The sequence below is a fragment of the Acomys russatus genome, chromosome 7 (genome assembly GCF_903995435.1).
Source record: "Acomys russatus chromosome 7, mAcoRus1.1, whole genome shotgun sequence".
Taxonomy (NCBI): domain Eukaryota; kingdom Metazoa; phylum Chordata; class Mammalia; order Rodentia; family Muridae; genus Acomys; species Acomys russatus.
The window spans coordinates 19,561,359-19,577,416 of NC_067143.1; the positions used below are offsets into that span (position 1 = coordinate 19,561,359).

At 44.5% G+C, this 16,058-nt stretch overlaps 2 protein-coding genes across 2 annotated transcripts in view; both read left to right on the forward strand.

Annotated features, from left to right (window-relative positions):
- Positions 1 to 2,354, forward strand: part of Trpm1 (transient receptor potential cation channel subfamily M member 1) — a 28,807-nt gene extending 26,453 nt beyond the window's left edge. The window contains exons 14-15 of the mRNA XM_051149710.1: positions 356 to 488; positions 2,327 to 2,354. Coding sequence (XP_051005667.1) covers positions 356 to 488; positions 2,327 to 2,354 — 161 coding nt within the window. The remainder of the gene's footprint in view (positions 1 to 355; positions 489 to 2,326) is intronic.
- The window catches only part of Apba2 (amyloid beta precursor protein binding family A member 2), an 881,206-nt gene that overhangs the window by 437,702 nt on the left and 427,446 nt on the right, over positions 1 to 16,058 (forward strand). The gene's annotated exons all lie outside the window — the stretch shown is intronic.

Genomic DNA, 16,058 nt, shown 5'->3' on the forward strand with positions numbered 1-16,058 from the left:
TGTTCCGTCTAGAGAGGGTAAGAAATGAAGCCATATAAAGGTTGGCTGATTGCTCGACAATGTGCAAAACCTTTGCTGGGAAACCCTTGACTTTCCAAACAGATGCAATTCCCTTTGCCTTTCCATTAAAAAGTGACCCTTTTTACTCCAATAGCATTTGAAATGGTGCAGGAGACATCATTTCTTTTAGGGTGAGGTGGGAGGGTGAACACTTGAAGTAATAAGGGAAACGACCTACCCGTGGTGTAGAATTAAAGCTTAAGCAAAAGCAGACTCTAAAATTCTCAACGACACAGCTAAACTGAGCCATCTCGAACAGTCCCTCACGTCCTCCCACCCTTCTCCCCCTGCACAGAGCTGTTCCTCAGTGAGGAGGAGCTGAAGAAACTGCATGAGTTCGAGGAGCAGTGCGTGCAGGAGCACTTCCGGGAAAAGGAGGATGAGCAGCAGTCCTCCAGCGACGAGCGCATCCGGGTCACGTGTGAGAGGTGCGTCGTCTGACTCTGCATCCCGCTTTGCGCCAGGTGTTGAAGTTCATTTTAAATCGCTGCTTGGGTTTTCGGCTAAGATCATATGTAGTTGCTCAGAGTTCTCCTGCCTATTCAAACTGTGTTTTAAAGACTCGCCTTCCCCCACCTCCGCAATAGTGATGCAAATTGTATATAAACGTGAAAAATTACGTTTATTCGAAATAAATGCTACTCAGGCATAGGGGGGAAAAACCATACTTCCTTAAGGGGGGAGTTTACCTCAAATCCTATGTAAGCTGCAGAAAGCCACCATTCCTCTGCCTCTAGAGTGCTGTTCTCTTTGCCAAACCAGGTAGTGGCCCGCTGGGGACTGAGCTCCTCACCCCGCATGGCATGCATGCACCCTTGCTGCTGCAGAGACGACCAGAAGAAAGGCTCAGAGCTCTGGAATGGCAGGAGAGTGAGGGCTGGGAGGGCTGGAGTAAGGCAGGATCTGTCCTGCAGACAGAGAAAGCATCATGCCACTGTTTAATGGAGGATGAATGGAAGAAAGGAATAAACGGGCACATACACCATTGAAGGAGGGCCGAGGAGTGACAGAAAGCTAGTGGTGGACCAGTCTGATGTATTTCTGTACCCTATGCTGGGAAGAAGTCGCCAGCAAAGCAAGAATAGGAAGGAACAATAGGCTCTTTTTCTCTATGGTTTTTGAAATCAGAATTGTTGGGCCCTTTATTGCTTAGGAGAAGCGATGTAAGCTTTTTCAGATCTTGCTAGTATGTTGTTCCTGAGAGCGGGTAGAAACAGATGCGGGAGATATGCCTAAGGGAGGGTCCTGGCCCATCCTTATATCCTTGAGCACTTCGAATTAGTTTTCTAACACTGATGCCAGCATATCTTGAGAAACACAGACATGATAGCATTTGAAAAGGGTCCCTTAGACAACTTCCGGCCAGTCAAGTTCTGCTTCAGAACTGCCAGACACATCTTCAAGCCACCCCACCCCACCTCCCAGAGCATTCGAGGCTGTTGATTCTGCCTCAGCCCACATGTCTAGATATGACTCTGATATCTGGTCCTTGGCCTGTGCAAGCCCCAGTCACCTTGTAATTCAACTGAACCCAGCCAGCTACCTGCACCAACACTTAGCCTTAATAAAGTACATTTTTACTAAGACTCTGAAACACTCAATTGATGGTTTTTACAGTAGTTGCTAAGCTTCTAAAACACACAAATTATCTCTTCACAAGGTGGTGAGAAATTTTCCATTTAGAAGTTAGGCATAAACTCAAACGTAATTGTAGGCAGTCATCCACAATGGAAAGTATATCTGGTTTTGTTCTGCCTCTTTCCCTTCTCTCTTCCCCTAGCATTGTTCGGATTTTTATCATTCTTGGACCAATGATTCATGAATGTAGTTATCAGCACACTACCAAATTGCACTTTTCTCTTGGGGCTCTGTGCACACGTATTAGGTATAAAAACGAGCAGGGCAATACAAACACACTACTTCCTGTTTTCTTGGCTGAGGGCCCCACAAGAGAAGGGAACACATTCCTGGCCCTCTGCTTCCTTTTGCTGCTCTTTGCCAAGCCTGAGTCACAGGTAAAGGCTCTAGACAAGAGGAGGTAGGTGCTTTCTTCCCAGTCAGACAGCCCACCAGGGGAGCAAGGGACGCCAAGGAAGGGAAGGGCTGCTCCTCATCTGCACCTAATTTAAGGTCCTTGTGGTTACTTTGAAAACAAACATTCATGCGTTCGGAAATGTCTGCTAATTCTTCTAGCCCTTTAGTTTACTCACTCAGCTCATTTCTGCACCGTATTTGCCATTTGATGACTGGCCACGCTTTCCCTCAGTGGTATCTGCTTCAGCCAGCGGATATAGGTTCTATCTGGCCTGGAGAGGCACGTATCAGACCTGCTCTCACCTCTCTGTTGCCCAACTACCTTTGCAGACACGTCCTGGGGGATCTCAGTGCCTTTTCCTGATGTGCTCACCCAGGACTTTGCACATTAATCATGTCCCTCCACACAGGGTCCACCGAGCACGTCAGTGTGGGAACTCAACTCACGGCCTTCCTCCTAATGCTTGGAAATGAACATTAAGTTCTAACACTTATTTTTGTCATCAACTGTCAATATTTTGTAACGCCCACTGTTTAGTTCCTCAGTAAGGGCTTTACAGCATGACTCAGTGTGAAACAAAACAGCCCTGGGTTGCAGCAGCAGGTTCAACTCCAGCTCCACCAACATGCACACTGGCTCTCATGGTTCTCCCAGATGTAGACAGCCTCTCCCGGGCTCCAGGTCTCATAAATGACACTGCCATTCAGTTGCTTCAACAAGAGAGAAACTGAATGTCACCATGATTTCATTTCCCTTATCTTACTCTTCTTTGGCTTCCTCCAAGCACCTTGTCCTGTCTGTCACAGGGGTTCTGCCCATGCCAATCCCTCTACCTAGTCCACCCACACTCACCTTCCCTACTCATCCTGTAGATCTCTGCTCAGGTGCCAATGCCATCTGAGAAAGTTTCCTGACCACTAAACATATTTCACTTGGCCAAGACCATTTAAACCCTAAAATGCAGTCAGCATGTCTGGATTTGACCAACCACAATTCCACAAAGTATGAACAGAGTTTTGTGAATGAATGAATGAATGAGTAAAAGTTTACCTCTTCTGACTTGACTACAAATTTCTACTCTATTCTCAATTAGTTAGTTCCCTTGTAGAATTTGAGGCAGGTGATGGGACTCAACTTTGCTCCATCCTGGCTCAAATTTCTATGGTTTTGACTAACCAAACATTTAATGGCAGACTCTGATCCCCTAGAACCTTCTATACTAGGGCTTTTCCCCACAGACTTGTATATGAATCTGGTCATAGGGCTTTCTCTTCATTCGTTTTGTGTCTTCTGATGCTTCAAAACGTACAGATGATAATGCAGCTCATAAAGTATTCATTTAGATGTGGTTGGTCCTGTGCTAGGGAAGCCAATGCTCATAAGTGGTCCCAGCCTTCAACAGCAGTTTCTGATTCTTCCCAGCCCTGTTAAGAAGTTGCCTGTCTGATTTGTGTATCTGAATTGAGGTTTTGGGTTTCCTGAGGATTTGGTGACTCCACATATGGTGGCACATGCCTGTAATCCCAGCACTTGGGGAGGCAGAGGCAGGGGCATCTCTGTGAATTCCAGGCCAGCCTGGTCTAACAGAGTGAGTTCCAGGACAGCCAAGGCTCCATAGAGAAACTGTATCTTGGAAAAAAAAAAAAAAAGATCTGGCGATTTCTAGTAAGAATGGAAAAAGCAATGGAGGATAGAATACACAGTTTCCAGAGCATTGGGTATCAGCTGGGCGTGGTGGCACAAGCCTGTGTAATGCCAGCACTTGAGAACCAAGGCAGGAAGATCAGTCATTCAAAGTCTCAAAGTCATTCTGAGGTTTGCAGTGAGTTCCAGAGCAACCTGAAATGTGAATCAAAATAAAAGGAACAGAAAGAAAAAAAGGAGGAGGAGGAGGAAGGGAAGGAGGAGAACAGGGGGGGGAGAGAAAGGATGGGGAGAAGGAATGCTCAGTATCACCAACACCAAAACAAGGCTTAATGTTGGCATTGTCTCCATCCTCAAACAGCAATAGCAGACAACCAAGAAGTGGGGGCAGGAGACTATGTAACAGTATCCACCAGCAGGACCAAGTCAGAACTTGTCAACTTGAACACATCATGTGTGTTAGTTAAGTTGCCACTGTGACAAAAATAGCCGACAAACACAACTTAAGGGAAGAAGGGTTTGTTTAGGCTCATCCTTGAGGGCTCCTTATGGCAGGAAGGCATGGTGGTGGGAGCCTGAGGCTGCCAGCCTTCCTGCCTCCTCACTAAGGAGGCAAATAAGTGAATGCTGGTGCTCGGTTCACTGGTTTCTTTTTTCCATTACTCAGTCTGAGACTTCATTCCATAGATGGCACCACCCACACTTGGGCTAGGTCTTCCTGGCCCATTTAACCCTCTCAAGAAACACCTTCACGTACACACAAGGGTGTGCCTCTCAGCTGCTTCAAACCCAGCTGAACTGAGAATGAGATGATCCCTTCCTATCTGATGACTAGCTGGCCATGTGTGTGGTTGGCAACGGTAGTACCAGCAGCTCCCCAAGTCTTCAGTGAGTCCAGTATTGACCACATGGTTCTCTTCACACCCTGCATGTCTACAGTGAGTCCACAGGGCCAACGAGGTTGCAAAGAGTCTTCATGAGAAAACTTTATATAGGTTTAAAACATCTGTTTTTCAAAAACCAAGAATCGTGTTCTTCACTGTGTTTACCCCTTTCCATGTGGCTTCAAGGAAGTGTAGCCACCAACATTAATGTTTGATTATGATAAATATATTAGTCTAGATTTATTTAAGAGTATGTGATATATTTCTTCTTCTTTTCCTCTCAAAAATATATTCTGCAGCCATTTATGTTATTTTGTTTTGTTTGTCTTGCTATGTAGCTCACTCTGGCCTCAAAATCAATAGCTCCCCACCTCAGCCTTCAACAGCGGCACTTGCATAAGTTTTACTGTTTTTAATCACAAAACATGCAGGCCAGGACTCACAAGTTAGAAATTCTGAATGCACCTGACCCTGTACCTAGAGAGCTTTAGGCCTGGGCTAGCCTAACTTATACCCATAGATTCTGGTCAGGTGGACTTTTTGTCAAGATTCATGGATCTGGGTTAAGTCTTGGGTCTATCCATGGCTTTGAGATGTTAGTCGGCATCTTGTCATGTGACTAGGAAGAGATGGCACAGGTAATAGAGACCTCAATGAGAAGAAGACAAGATGGTAACTAGACAGGGAACTGAGAGGTCAATCTTAGAAGGATGTAGCAAAGATTTTTTTTTTTAAAAAAAGGTCAAAACACACAGTAATGAGAAAGACATTTGGGGCAGACCACAGCTGAATGTTTCATCATACAAATGAATGGGAATCAAGGCTCTTAAAGAGAGAAAGGGATGGATTGAATGCTGGAACTTCAGGGGCTCATTTAAATGAGATTCTTATTCCTTGTCTGACTTTGAGAGTCTGTTTAAGTTTCAATTTTATTGCTGTGATACAATATAAGTTAGGATGAATTATTTGGCTTACATATCTTGAGTCACAGTCCATTGATGAAAGCCAAGGCAGGAACTTATGGCAGGAATCTGGAAGCAGGAACTGATGCAGAATCCAACAAAGAAGACTGTTAACTGGCTTTCTCATCCAGATTTCTTATACCATCTAAGACTACTTGCTCAGGGGAGCTACTGCCCCCAGTGAACTGGGCCCACCTAAGTTAGCATTAATCAAGAAAATGCACTACAGACTCCCTACAAGCAAATCTTATAAATCATGTGAGGCATTTTCTTAGTTGAGAGTCCCTCTTCCAAAATGATTATTGCTTTAAATCAAGCTGACATAAAACTAACCAACACAGAGCCACTCGGGGGGGGGGGGGGGGGGGGAGGGAGAGAGAGAGAGAGAGATATAGTCGCTAGGCAAACAGATATAAATATCAACTTCATTAGCAATAGAGTTGTACTGGATGATGTGGCTCCATGCTTGACAAAGATATTCCCACGGTTAGGTGTGCCAGCTCAGTCACTGGGTGTAAACCCCACAGCACCTGTACAGCAGACACAGTCAGCAGCCCCACCAAGCTTCTGCAGCACAAGACACATAGAAAACCACTTTCCTTGCAGGCAGCCAACTGTCAAAGAAAGAAGGAAAAGTGTAGGGGTGCTCTGGTTTCCAATCCCCAATCAGAAAACTCTTCCTCTTTCAGAAGAAATAAAGGCCACAAGAGAGGCAGAGGCATTACACTAATGTGAAAACTGGGAGCTTAGAAGGAAAGAAAATCAAGAATCAGGGCCAAGCACAGCCACCCAAACGAGGGCCATAGCCACCGGGTCCTTTGGCAGCATAATGAAGACTCAGCAATAATGAGAGAGCATAGCATTATTCTGGGCTGTGTCAGTGCAGCTCCCATGGCTTTCATCAGTGACTGTCTTAGTTAGGGTTTCTATTGCTGTGATAAAACACCATGACCAAAAGCAAGTTGTGGAGGAAGGGACTTATTTGGCTTACATTTTCATATCACTGTCCATCATGAAGGAAGTCAGGACAGGAACTCAAGCAAGGCGGGAACCTGAAGGCAGGGGCTGATGCAGAAGCCATGGGTGGGGTGCTGTTTACTGCCTTGCTCCCCATGGCTTGCTCAGTCTGCCTTCTTATAGAACCCAGGACCCCAGCCCTGGGATAGCACCACCTACAATGGGCTGGTCCTCCCTAATCAATCACTAATTAAGAAAGTGCCCTACAGCTGTGGAGGCATTTTCTCTACTGAGGCTCCCTCCAGTAACTCTTAACTTGTGTCAGGTTGACATAAAATTGGCCAGCACGCACCCTATAGCCCAAATGTAAGGATGTCTGGGCTTGGAGGCTGAAGAGAGTCTCTGCTCCCCAGAACCAACCAGCAGGGATGCTATGACAATGGTAGTTTCCTGTCACCACTGGCAGCATAAACGCATTTGATTGCCTCCAGGCACTATGTGTCTTTGCTAGGCTCTGCAGCCCTAATGATGGCAGATGAAGCGTGAGGAACTAGGCATGGGGAAGGAGAATCCAGGATGCCAACGGACTTCATTTAGAAGCTGAGCACAGGGCCTGGCCCACACAGAAAGTACCAGGAAAGCTAGTGATTCAGATGCCTCAATTTCTAGAAACTCAGGAGATCTCGGGAAAGGCCAGTGGCAGTATATAAATGAGGAACACAGCTAGCATCCCAGAGAGATTAATATTCTTTTAGTAACTGCTTGGTGTGTTGTTGGCTACAAAGAATGAGATGGAGGAGAGACTTGAGGCTTGAGCTTTCTTCTGTCATCATTAGCCTTCATTCAGTCTTTCACGTATAAAATCTCAGCAAGTCAGAACAAGGTGCTTCCCTGGGTGTTCTCCCTGTAATTACCAACATTAAAGAAAGCCCCATGTAAGGAAGTAACTGGAAATTAAATAACCAGATGTAAAATTTAGGGCGGATTAGACAACCTTATGATCTATGGATCTGGAATAAAATTATAGAGTAGGAATAGTCTTAGAACTCACGTGTAGGATACCATAAGAATCACGAAACATGGGTTGATGCAAGAATGAACTGGACCTAACTCCACTAACATTATATTTTGGTGTGAATATTTAACTATGTCATTACAGAAATGTTCTGTGTAATTTATGAGGTGCCTTGCAGGTAAAGGGTGACTGTTATGCATGCACACACACACACACACACACACATACACACACACGTTTTAGTAACTGGCTGGGTGCAAAACTCCACATGTGTAGGTCTTTTCCTTCAAAAAGACACAGATTCTCATCATGCGAAGATGAAGGTGAAACTTACCTTAACAGATGAGAACCCAGGCAAAATTCAACAGGACTGTACCACATGCAGGTAATCCTGCAGAAATTACTACAAACGTTCCGCACAGTGTCCAGAAGTTCCACATTGTTAAATCTATTATTGTTTTAAAATGATAAGGAAGCACTATCTTTAATTTCTTTAACAACAAAGGTTTTGTTCAACTTTAAGGTTTACAGACATTACACTAAAGACAAAATACCCACTTAGTAATCAGTGTAGAGGTCTGCAAAGACATGGAGAAGGCTGGAAGTGACCCTTAATTATACACAGTCATATTCTTTGATACCCACAGAACATCTGCATTTCACAGGGAACCTTCACTTATACAGTTTCAACTTCTCCCAACAAGACTGTGCCACAGTCACTACTTGTCATTCAGCACCGGTGCGCTGGCCTGGGTTACGCATCCCATGGGTTGGTCCAGGCACTGCTTGCCTCCAGACAAGATCAAAGGTCCCAAGGTCCAGTTTCTTGCTCAGAGGCAGATTAGAGCACTCAGGGCTGGGTACTAGGCCAGGTCTCACCAAGGGAGGTGGAAAATGAGTTCCCACTGGTGTGTTAGTTTAGCTCTTTTAGAATGTGACTGTAGGTCTCAGACGGCAGTGGCGATATGGGAGCTTCAGAAGCCTGTGGTGATACTACAGTGATAGAGCTCCTTGTTTGAGCTGCTGTGCTGAGCATAGCAGAGGAAGCAGGTGGATGTTTGAAACCCCACTGGCAGGCAGGTCTGGTGAGAACAGGCATCCAGCGTCGGTGTCCCCCACCCCGACTGAATAAATGGAGTCTCAGATGGTCATGGTGGAGGAGTGTGTCTTGAGCACACCAGCCAGCTTTTATTTATAAACCGTGGGCAGTGGGGAGGCTGAGGGAGGGTCTGTGTGATTTGACAGGGCTAAGGGTGCCAGGATACTTAAGCTACATACAGCATTATAGGGTCCTATCACAAGAAGGAGAAAACAGTACTTTATTATCCTTTAGGTGGGGGAATAACTTCTAAAGTATGATTACAGCTCATCTGCTGGAGGCTAGGATCTCCTCAGCATAGGGTGGGGGTACTTCCAGGAATTCCCTGTGCTTGCTGAACAGTTCCTCAACAGGAAAGGGTCTGGCCTCTACTCTTCCTTCAGGGCTATGTGACACTCGTTACAACATCTGGAGTTACCAGACCAGGTGGAATGGGAACCCCCACTGAGAAAAGGGAGTCCACCTTCATAGACTGAGCACAAAACAGCTATCTGGAGAAGCCAGACTTCAACTGTGTCCAGCAGAGTCCCACAACTACTATTGCTGTTTCACAGTGACAGGCGCATGATAAAGAGAAGATACAGGGGTAACTCCATTCCCAGCTCTAATAGACTCCCCAAAGTTAGTATTGGATTAATCAGAAAAGCCTTGAGGGTTTTTTTTTTTTTTTAACCTTAAAACAAACCCTTAAACTAAACAAACAAAACAAGGGAGTATGCAATGTAAGATGTTAATCTAAAACCTTGGGAATGATGTTAGCATTTAGGGTGTGCCTTTTAAACAGAGAAACCCAAAGTCCATCTATACTAACCTCTGAATTAGACAGAAAAATCTGAAGGAGTACAGGAAACTGCAGTTATTAATTAAAGTTTAAGATGATTAAGTAAATTAGTCCCTGGCCTCTTCAATGTCTTTAGAAAGAAGAAGGGAAAAACAAATGATGCTGGAAGCTAAACGGAGCTAAAAATTCTCCTCAAAGACAAGGGAATGATGCATATGGGCCCTCAAAGTTCATAGGTTTCATTTGTGCCCAATGTCTTTTCATAGAAGAAGGAGAAGGTTAGCCCTCAGGAACTTTCTGCCACCCTGCCAGTTCGAAACTCCTGTGTTTGGCAGTTAGAAAAATGGGCCCAGTGCCTTTGCAGAGGTATTCCTTAAATGACCTGTGCTGTGAATGAATTCTGCCGTGGTGTGTGAAACAGAACCCAGGGATGCTTTGTGTGCTTTTCAAGTGAGTCCCCATGTAGGAGGAGTCACAGAAAGCGGGAGCTCCTGGAGGGAAATACCAAGGAATCAGTGTCAATAAGACCATAAAGAGAAATGGCTTGAAAAGGAATAGAACTATTCTCATTTGTAAATGCCACAGATACCTATGTATTTAGCAATTAATTGTTTCACTGTGAGTCTCTATCATGAAGAATCGAGGTTCCTCTTGTTAGCTACTAAGCACATTGAAAGACATCAAGTAACCCCTAGGTAGTCTGTTATTGCCATATGGAATCGCTCTGTGCAGATGCTGAAATTGATAAGAAGTCTCAAGGCAGGACTAGAAAAGAAGATAGTTTATTGTTGTGCTTGGAGTGAGAATGGCCCCCATAGGCTCATTTATTTCAATGCTTGGTCCCCAGTTGGTGGACCTCTTTAGGAAAGATTATGAGATGTGTCCTTGTTGGAGGAAGTGTGTCCTTGTTGGAAGGGTGGGCTTTGAAATTTCAAAAGAAAATTTGTGAGATTCCAAGTGTGTTCTCTCTCTCTCTCTCTCTCTCTCTCTCTCTCTCTCTCTCTCTCTCTCTCTCTCTCTCTCTCTCTCTCTCTCTCTCTCCTATGTGGCTGTGAGCTATGATGTAAGCTCTCAGATGTTCCTTTGCTCCGTCATCTTGGACTCTAACCCTCTGAAACCACAAGCCAAATTAAACACTTCATTTCACAAATCGCTTTGGTCATGGTGTTTTATCCCAGCAATAGAAAATTAACTAAGGCAGAAGTCGAAGAGTGGATGTTGCTATGATAGACCTGACCATGCTGTTTTGGGGGAGGAGTGTAGAAGACTTTGGGACTTTGGACTATAGAAGCAGAGCCTAATGAATCTTCCTTGTAGTGACTCAGAAGACAGTAGTGTTGAGAGCTATGCAGACTGTGGAGGTCCAAGTTCAGGAGGTCTCAGAAGAGAACAGTATCAGCAATGGGGCTAGAGACCACTCTTGTGGTATTTTGGCAATGGATGTGGCTGCTTTTTGTCCTTGTCCTAAGGATTTGCCAGAAGCTAAATTGGGAAGTAATGGACTAATTTCCTTGGTAGAAGAGATTCATGATTAATATTGACTCTGTCCTGTGGCTCCTAGTAATCACTCTTAAGCAAATCTATTATGAAAAGGGGCAAGTGGGACAGAAAGAAACACAAATGTACATTTTAAAAGAAGAAAATGAGCAGCAGACAGTTCAATGTTGTAGTTAAGGCTTGTGCTGAAAGAGATGAAAAGATTAAAGAAGTGTATGGTTAGAAATGGGATAAATGGAAGGGTGCTCTCAGGCGAAGACCTCCCACAGCTAAACTTCCAACTTGTGAAAAGAAATGGTCTAAGGCATTTTCTTCTCCTAAAAGACAGCAACAAATCAAAGCTGCTACAAAATCGGGGTGCCTGGGTTCACCCCAAGTTGGTAGTCAGATTTGGGTGTGTTGTCCATGTGGTTCTGGCTTTAGGATTATGGAGGACCCATGACTAAAGGAGGATCCATGACTGCTCTCTCCGTGGTTAAGGTGAGGCCCCGAGGCCAGGGGGGTGGCAGGGCAGTCTGTGCGTGGAGGTCCCGAGAGGCCATCGCATGAAACTGGGAAAGTGAAGCTTGAATTGTGTTAGAGATACCAGGATGTTGGAGAGGCCAGAGCCATGGAAGACCTGCCATAGAGAAGAGCAAACAGGAAGTGGAACCAGCCCAACAGGGAGAAATACGCTGCAGGCACAAAGCTGGAAGTGGGGGTGCATCTAAGCCCTTGAACACCTGCTAGGGTTTGGTCTTCCTTCGTCCAGTATTTCTGCAGTATTCCCCCTTGTCTCTCCTTTTTGGAATGGTAATGTGTATCTGTACCATTGTATGTTGGGGGTGTACAGTTTGCTCTTTAACTTTATGGGGGGGGGGGCTACAATGAATAGATTGCTTTGAGTCGTAGAGGAGACTTTGGACTTTGAAACTGGGTTGAGGCTGTGAAAGAGTGCAAAGACTTTTAGAGTTAAATTAAGTGCCTTTTGCATATGTATGTCCACGTGCCAGCTGGGGTCGGGGCGTGAACTGTGTGCTGTGAATAGGAAAGGCCCCCATAGGCTCATTTACTTGAATACTTGGTCCATAGTTGGTAGAACTGTTTAAGGAGGAGTAAGAGGTGTGGCCTTGTTGAAGGAAGTGTGTCACAGGGGTGGTCTTTGAGGTTTCAAATGCCCATGCCATTCCCTGTGCTCTCATTCTGCCTCATGGTTATGAATGAAGATACGTGCTACCAGCTGTTCCTTTGCTCCCCATTATGGTCTCTAACCCTCTGGAACCATAAGCCAAATTGTGTGCTTTCTTTTATAAGTTGCCCTGGTCATGCTATCTTATCACAGCCATAGAAAAGTAACTAGGACATTTATAATTTGTTGTTTTCATTAATCATTTAAAAGTAAATGAACTCAGCCCATTTTTCCTTCTTTTTGCACATTTACTATACAATTTCAACATCAGGAAAAAAGACAAAAACAAAAACAAAAACAAAATAACCAAGAAGAACCCCACCCCAGTCCACCCTCCTTTGATTCGTCAGAGTGATTAACAGCTTGCTTTCTCTGAGCGGCAGTGGTTTACGGGTCCTAACCGAGAGTCTCCCAGTTTCTCTTGACCTCTGTTGTTTTATAAAACATTTTCTTCCTCAGCTTCAGGAAGAGAGTAGTAGCCTTAGAGAAGGGAGATGTGAGAGGCCAAAATGGGATGCCTCCCAGAAACCAGGACCAGCGGAGCACAGGGGGAGCAAAGCAGCAATGACTTTGAGGGTTCTTTCTTCACGTATGAGTGGCTGGCAAGCTGTACTCTGAGCTAGTTAACGTGGAGGGGCAGATAATTATAGGAAGTGTGGGGGGGGGGGAGATGACTATCTCTATACTTTTACCAGCTTATTTATACCTAAATGCGTGCCCAGCTGCGCTATCTTTTACTGGAATGTCTGCTAAAGGATCTCAAGTTTGACTGTTGTGGAGGCACTTTGGTTTAAATACGAAAGGAATCATTAGAGGTGATAGATGGAGGAGAGTGAGGAACGTATTTAACTGTGAATCCCAAGTACCCTTCAGGAAGTCTGCAGTGAGATTCTTCTGCACATCCCTGAAAGGCAAGAGCAGAGAGAATTCGCAGAACTGGACCAGCTGATGAGAAAGTCTTTACTGTAAGGCCACCATGTCTTCTCGCCCATCCTGAATCTGGTTTAGCTTATTGCAAGCTTCCAGGAAGCCAGACCCTTCCTGCTCAAATGATGGGGGCTAGTCAAGAGGCGCAGAAACAGTTCTCTCTCCAAGAAAAGAGTTAAGAATAGAAGCCAGGACCCTACCATGCAGCAGAGTGAAGCTGTCAATGTGGGCAACACGAGAGCAGCACTGACCAAACCAACTCGAGGCAAATGCCAGGCAAGGGTTGCTAGCACAATGGCAAGCTGTGTGTGGCACACTGGATGTCCAGCATGGTCAGAGGTGGTAGTGCAAAGAGAGCATTAAGCACCAGATAACAAAACAAAAACGAAAACGAAAAGAAAAGAGGGATGGTGAGATGGCTCAGAGGTTAAGAGCACTGGCTGCTCTTCCAAAGGTCCTGAGTTCAATTCCCAGCAACCACATGGTGGCTCACAACCATCTAGAATGAGATCTGGTGCCCTCTCTGGCCTGCTGCACACACATGCAGGCAGAGCACTGTACATAATAAATAAATAAATCTTTTACAAAAAGAGAGAGGAAAAGATAAAGGGAGGGCAGACTCTCACAGTGACGGCTATGAAGAAAGTGAGCAGAACAGAGAGGCGTTTATAGCAAGGACACCAAAACCTTCTAAAAACAGCCTGCACTGCAAGCCGAGTTATTATAGAAACCACACATTCTCACTTAAGAAAGTTGGAAGGAAATCAAAACATGGTGGCATCACATCAAGGAGTTTGCCATCTCAGGGAGGAACCAGCCTGAACAAGCCACCACAGTACCCGACTGGAGCCAGGACTGGCAGCTCATCCTGGAACACATCTAACTGCTAGGAGGTCATCCAAAATCCTGGGCATACCTCACTGCCTCCTAGAGTTATGTGCCATGAGCCTAGCCCTCACTGTACATATTGAAATATAAAAGGTTTAATTCTAGCAGGTTTCAATCCAAGCAGCATTAGTTTCATACATTGTTGTTTGATGACCTAGGATATTTTTTAAAAAGTGATCTAACACCAGATATTTATGCTTTGCCAAGATCTTTTCTTGTGTAACCTCACTAAGAGAATATTAATAGATATAAATAATAATCTGGTATGTGCATAATTTAATGATACATTGTTCTTCAATTAAATCATATGATAACATGTACCTAATTAATAAAATTCATTTTTTTCAATACCTTGAACTTCCAATAAAAATTTGGCATGGTGGTGCACACCTTTAATCCAGCACTCGGGAGACAGAGGCAGGCGGATTGCTGTGAGTTCAAGGCTGGCCTGGTCTACAAAAATGAATCCAGGACAGCCAAGGCTACACAGAGAAACCCTGTCTCAACCCCCACTCTAAATTGTATTTATTTATTTATTTTGTTATGACCCGATTATTATTAATTATGTTATGACCTCTAAAACAACCAAGAGTAACTACTAGTACACTTGGCCTTCCAGATGTGTGGTTTCTGAATTTGTGGATGCAAAAACCTCAGATTGAAAATATATAATAAAGGCAGGTGAGGTGGCTCAGTGTGTGAAGGTGCTTGCCACCAGGCTCAACCATCTGAGTTTGATCTCTAGGACCCACATGGTAGAAGGAAAGAGAATCCTGCAAGTTATCCTTTGACCTCCACACATGCACTGCGGAACATTTGCCCTCCCCTACTCCATGGCACAGGCACTGACGCACACCCTCAAATAAAAATAAATAAATGCAATAAATCCACACACACACACACACACACACACACACACCACAAATAAAAATAATACATGTAATAAATCTTAAAAATATATTTTTTAAATTCTCTCTATTTTGAACACATGCAAAAATTTTTTGTCATTATTGCCTAAATCATACAAAGGAGCAATTTTTACATAGCATTTATATTAAGCACTATTAGGCATCTAGAGATGACTTGAGGTATGTGAGAGGATGTGCACAGGTTATATGCAGTTAGTGTGCCAATTTATAAGGGACTTGAGTATTTAATGGATTCTGGTACCCATGAGGGTCTCTGGTAGACACTGAGGCTGTACAGTATTCGTAGAAGCAACTCAAAAGAGGAGGGATTTATTTTAGCTCACAGTGTGGTGTACAGTCCATCATGGCAGGATGGCATGGCAGCTGGCTTTGTGGCAGCTGTGGAGGTGGGAGCTTGCTCACATCTGGTGGGTCAGAAAGCAGAGAAAGGGTAACATCGGCATGACTCATCTCCTTAGTGCCTTTCTCTTTCCCTTTTTGTTTGGTGGGAATCCCAGCCTATGGGATGGTATTGCCTACAGTGAGTGCCCCCACCCCCCCGCCAATGAATCCTCTCAGAAGATGTCATGACAAGCATTTCCAAAGGTGTATTCACCAAAACCCTGGGTGCTTGCGAGGTTCCGTAATCCAATCCAGTTGATCATCAAACAACCAGTACAGTGTCTGTTTCGCTACTAAGGCAGTGCGAGGAACCAGCTGAGAGGCAATGGTTGAAGCAAACACTGTGTGCTGGCCTTATTAGCTAGGACCTCAGACGAGATCCGATCCATGGCTTAACTCCCATTCTGTAAAATGGGGACAACAGCAACAGTGCTTACCTTCTGGGGGCAGTGATGGGTATTAAATATGCTTAGACCAGCACCAACTAAAGACTTAGTAGTGAGCACCCATTGCTCTAACAGAATGCCTGGCAGATGGCAAACACTACACACACACACACACACACACACACACACACACACACACACATATGCACACACACATACATACGCTAACTGGTATTTCCTAATGCTTCTCACAATTTGAATGAGAGTTTGTGTTAGGGGTAGGCAGCATGCACAGACAGACTCAGCAAGGCAGGGGAATCAAAGGCTCATACAGCAACGACATTATCTCTATTGTTTTTTTTTTTTTTTAAATATTGGATTAATCTCAATTTAATAAAGCTACCCCTTTATATTTACCAGAGTTGAAAATATGTCAATGAGGTTG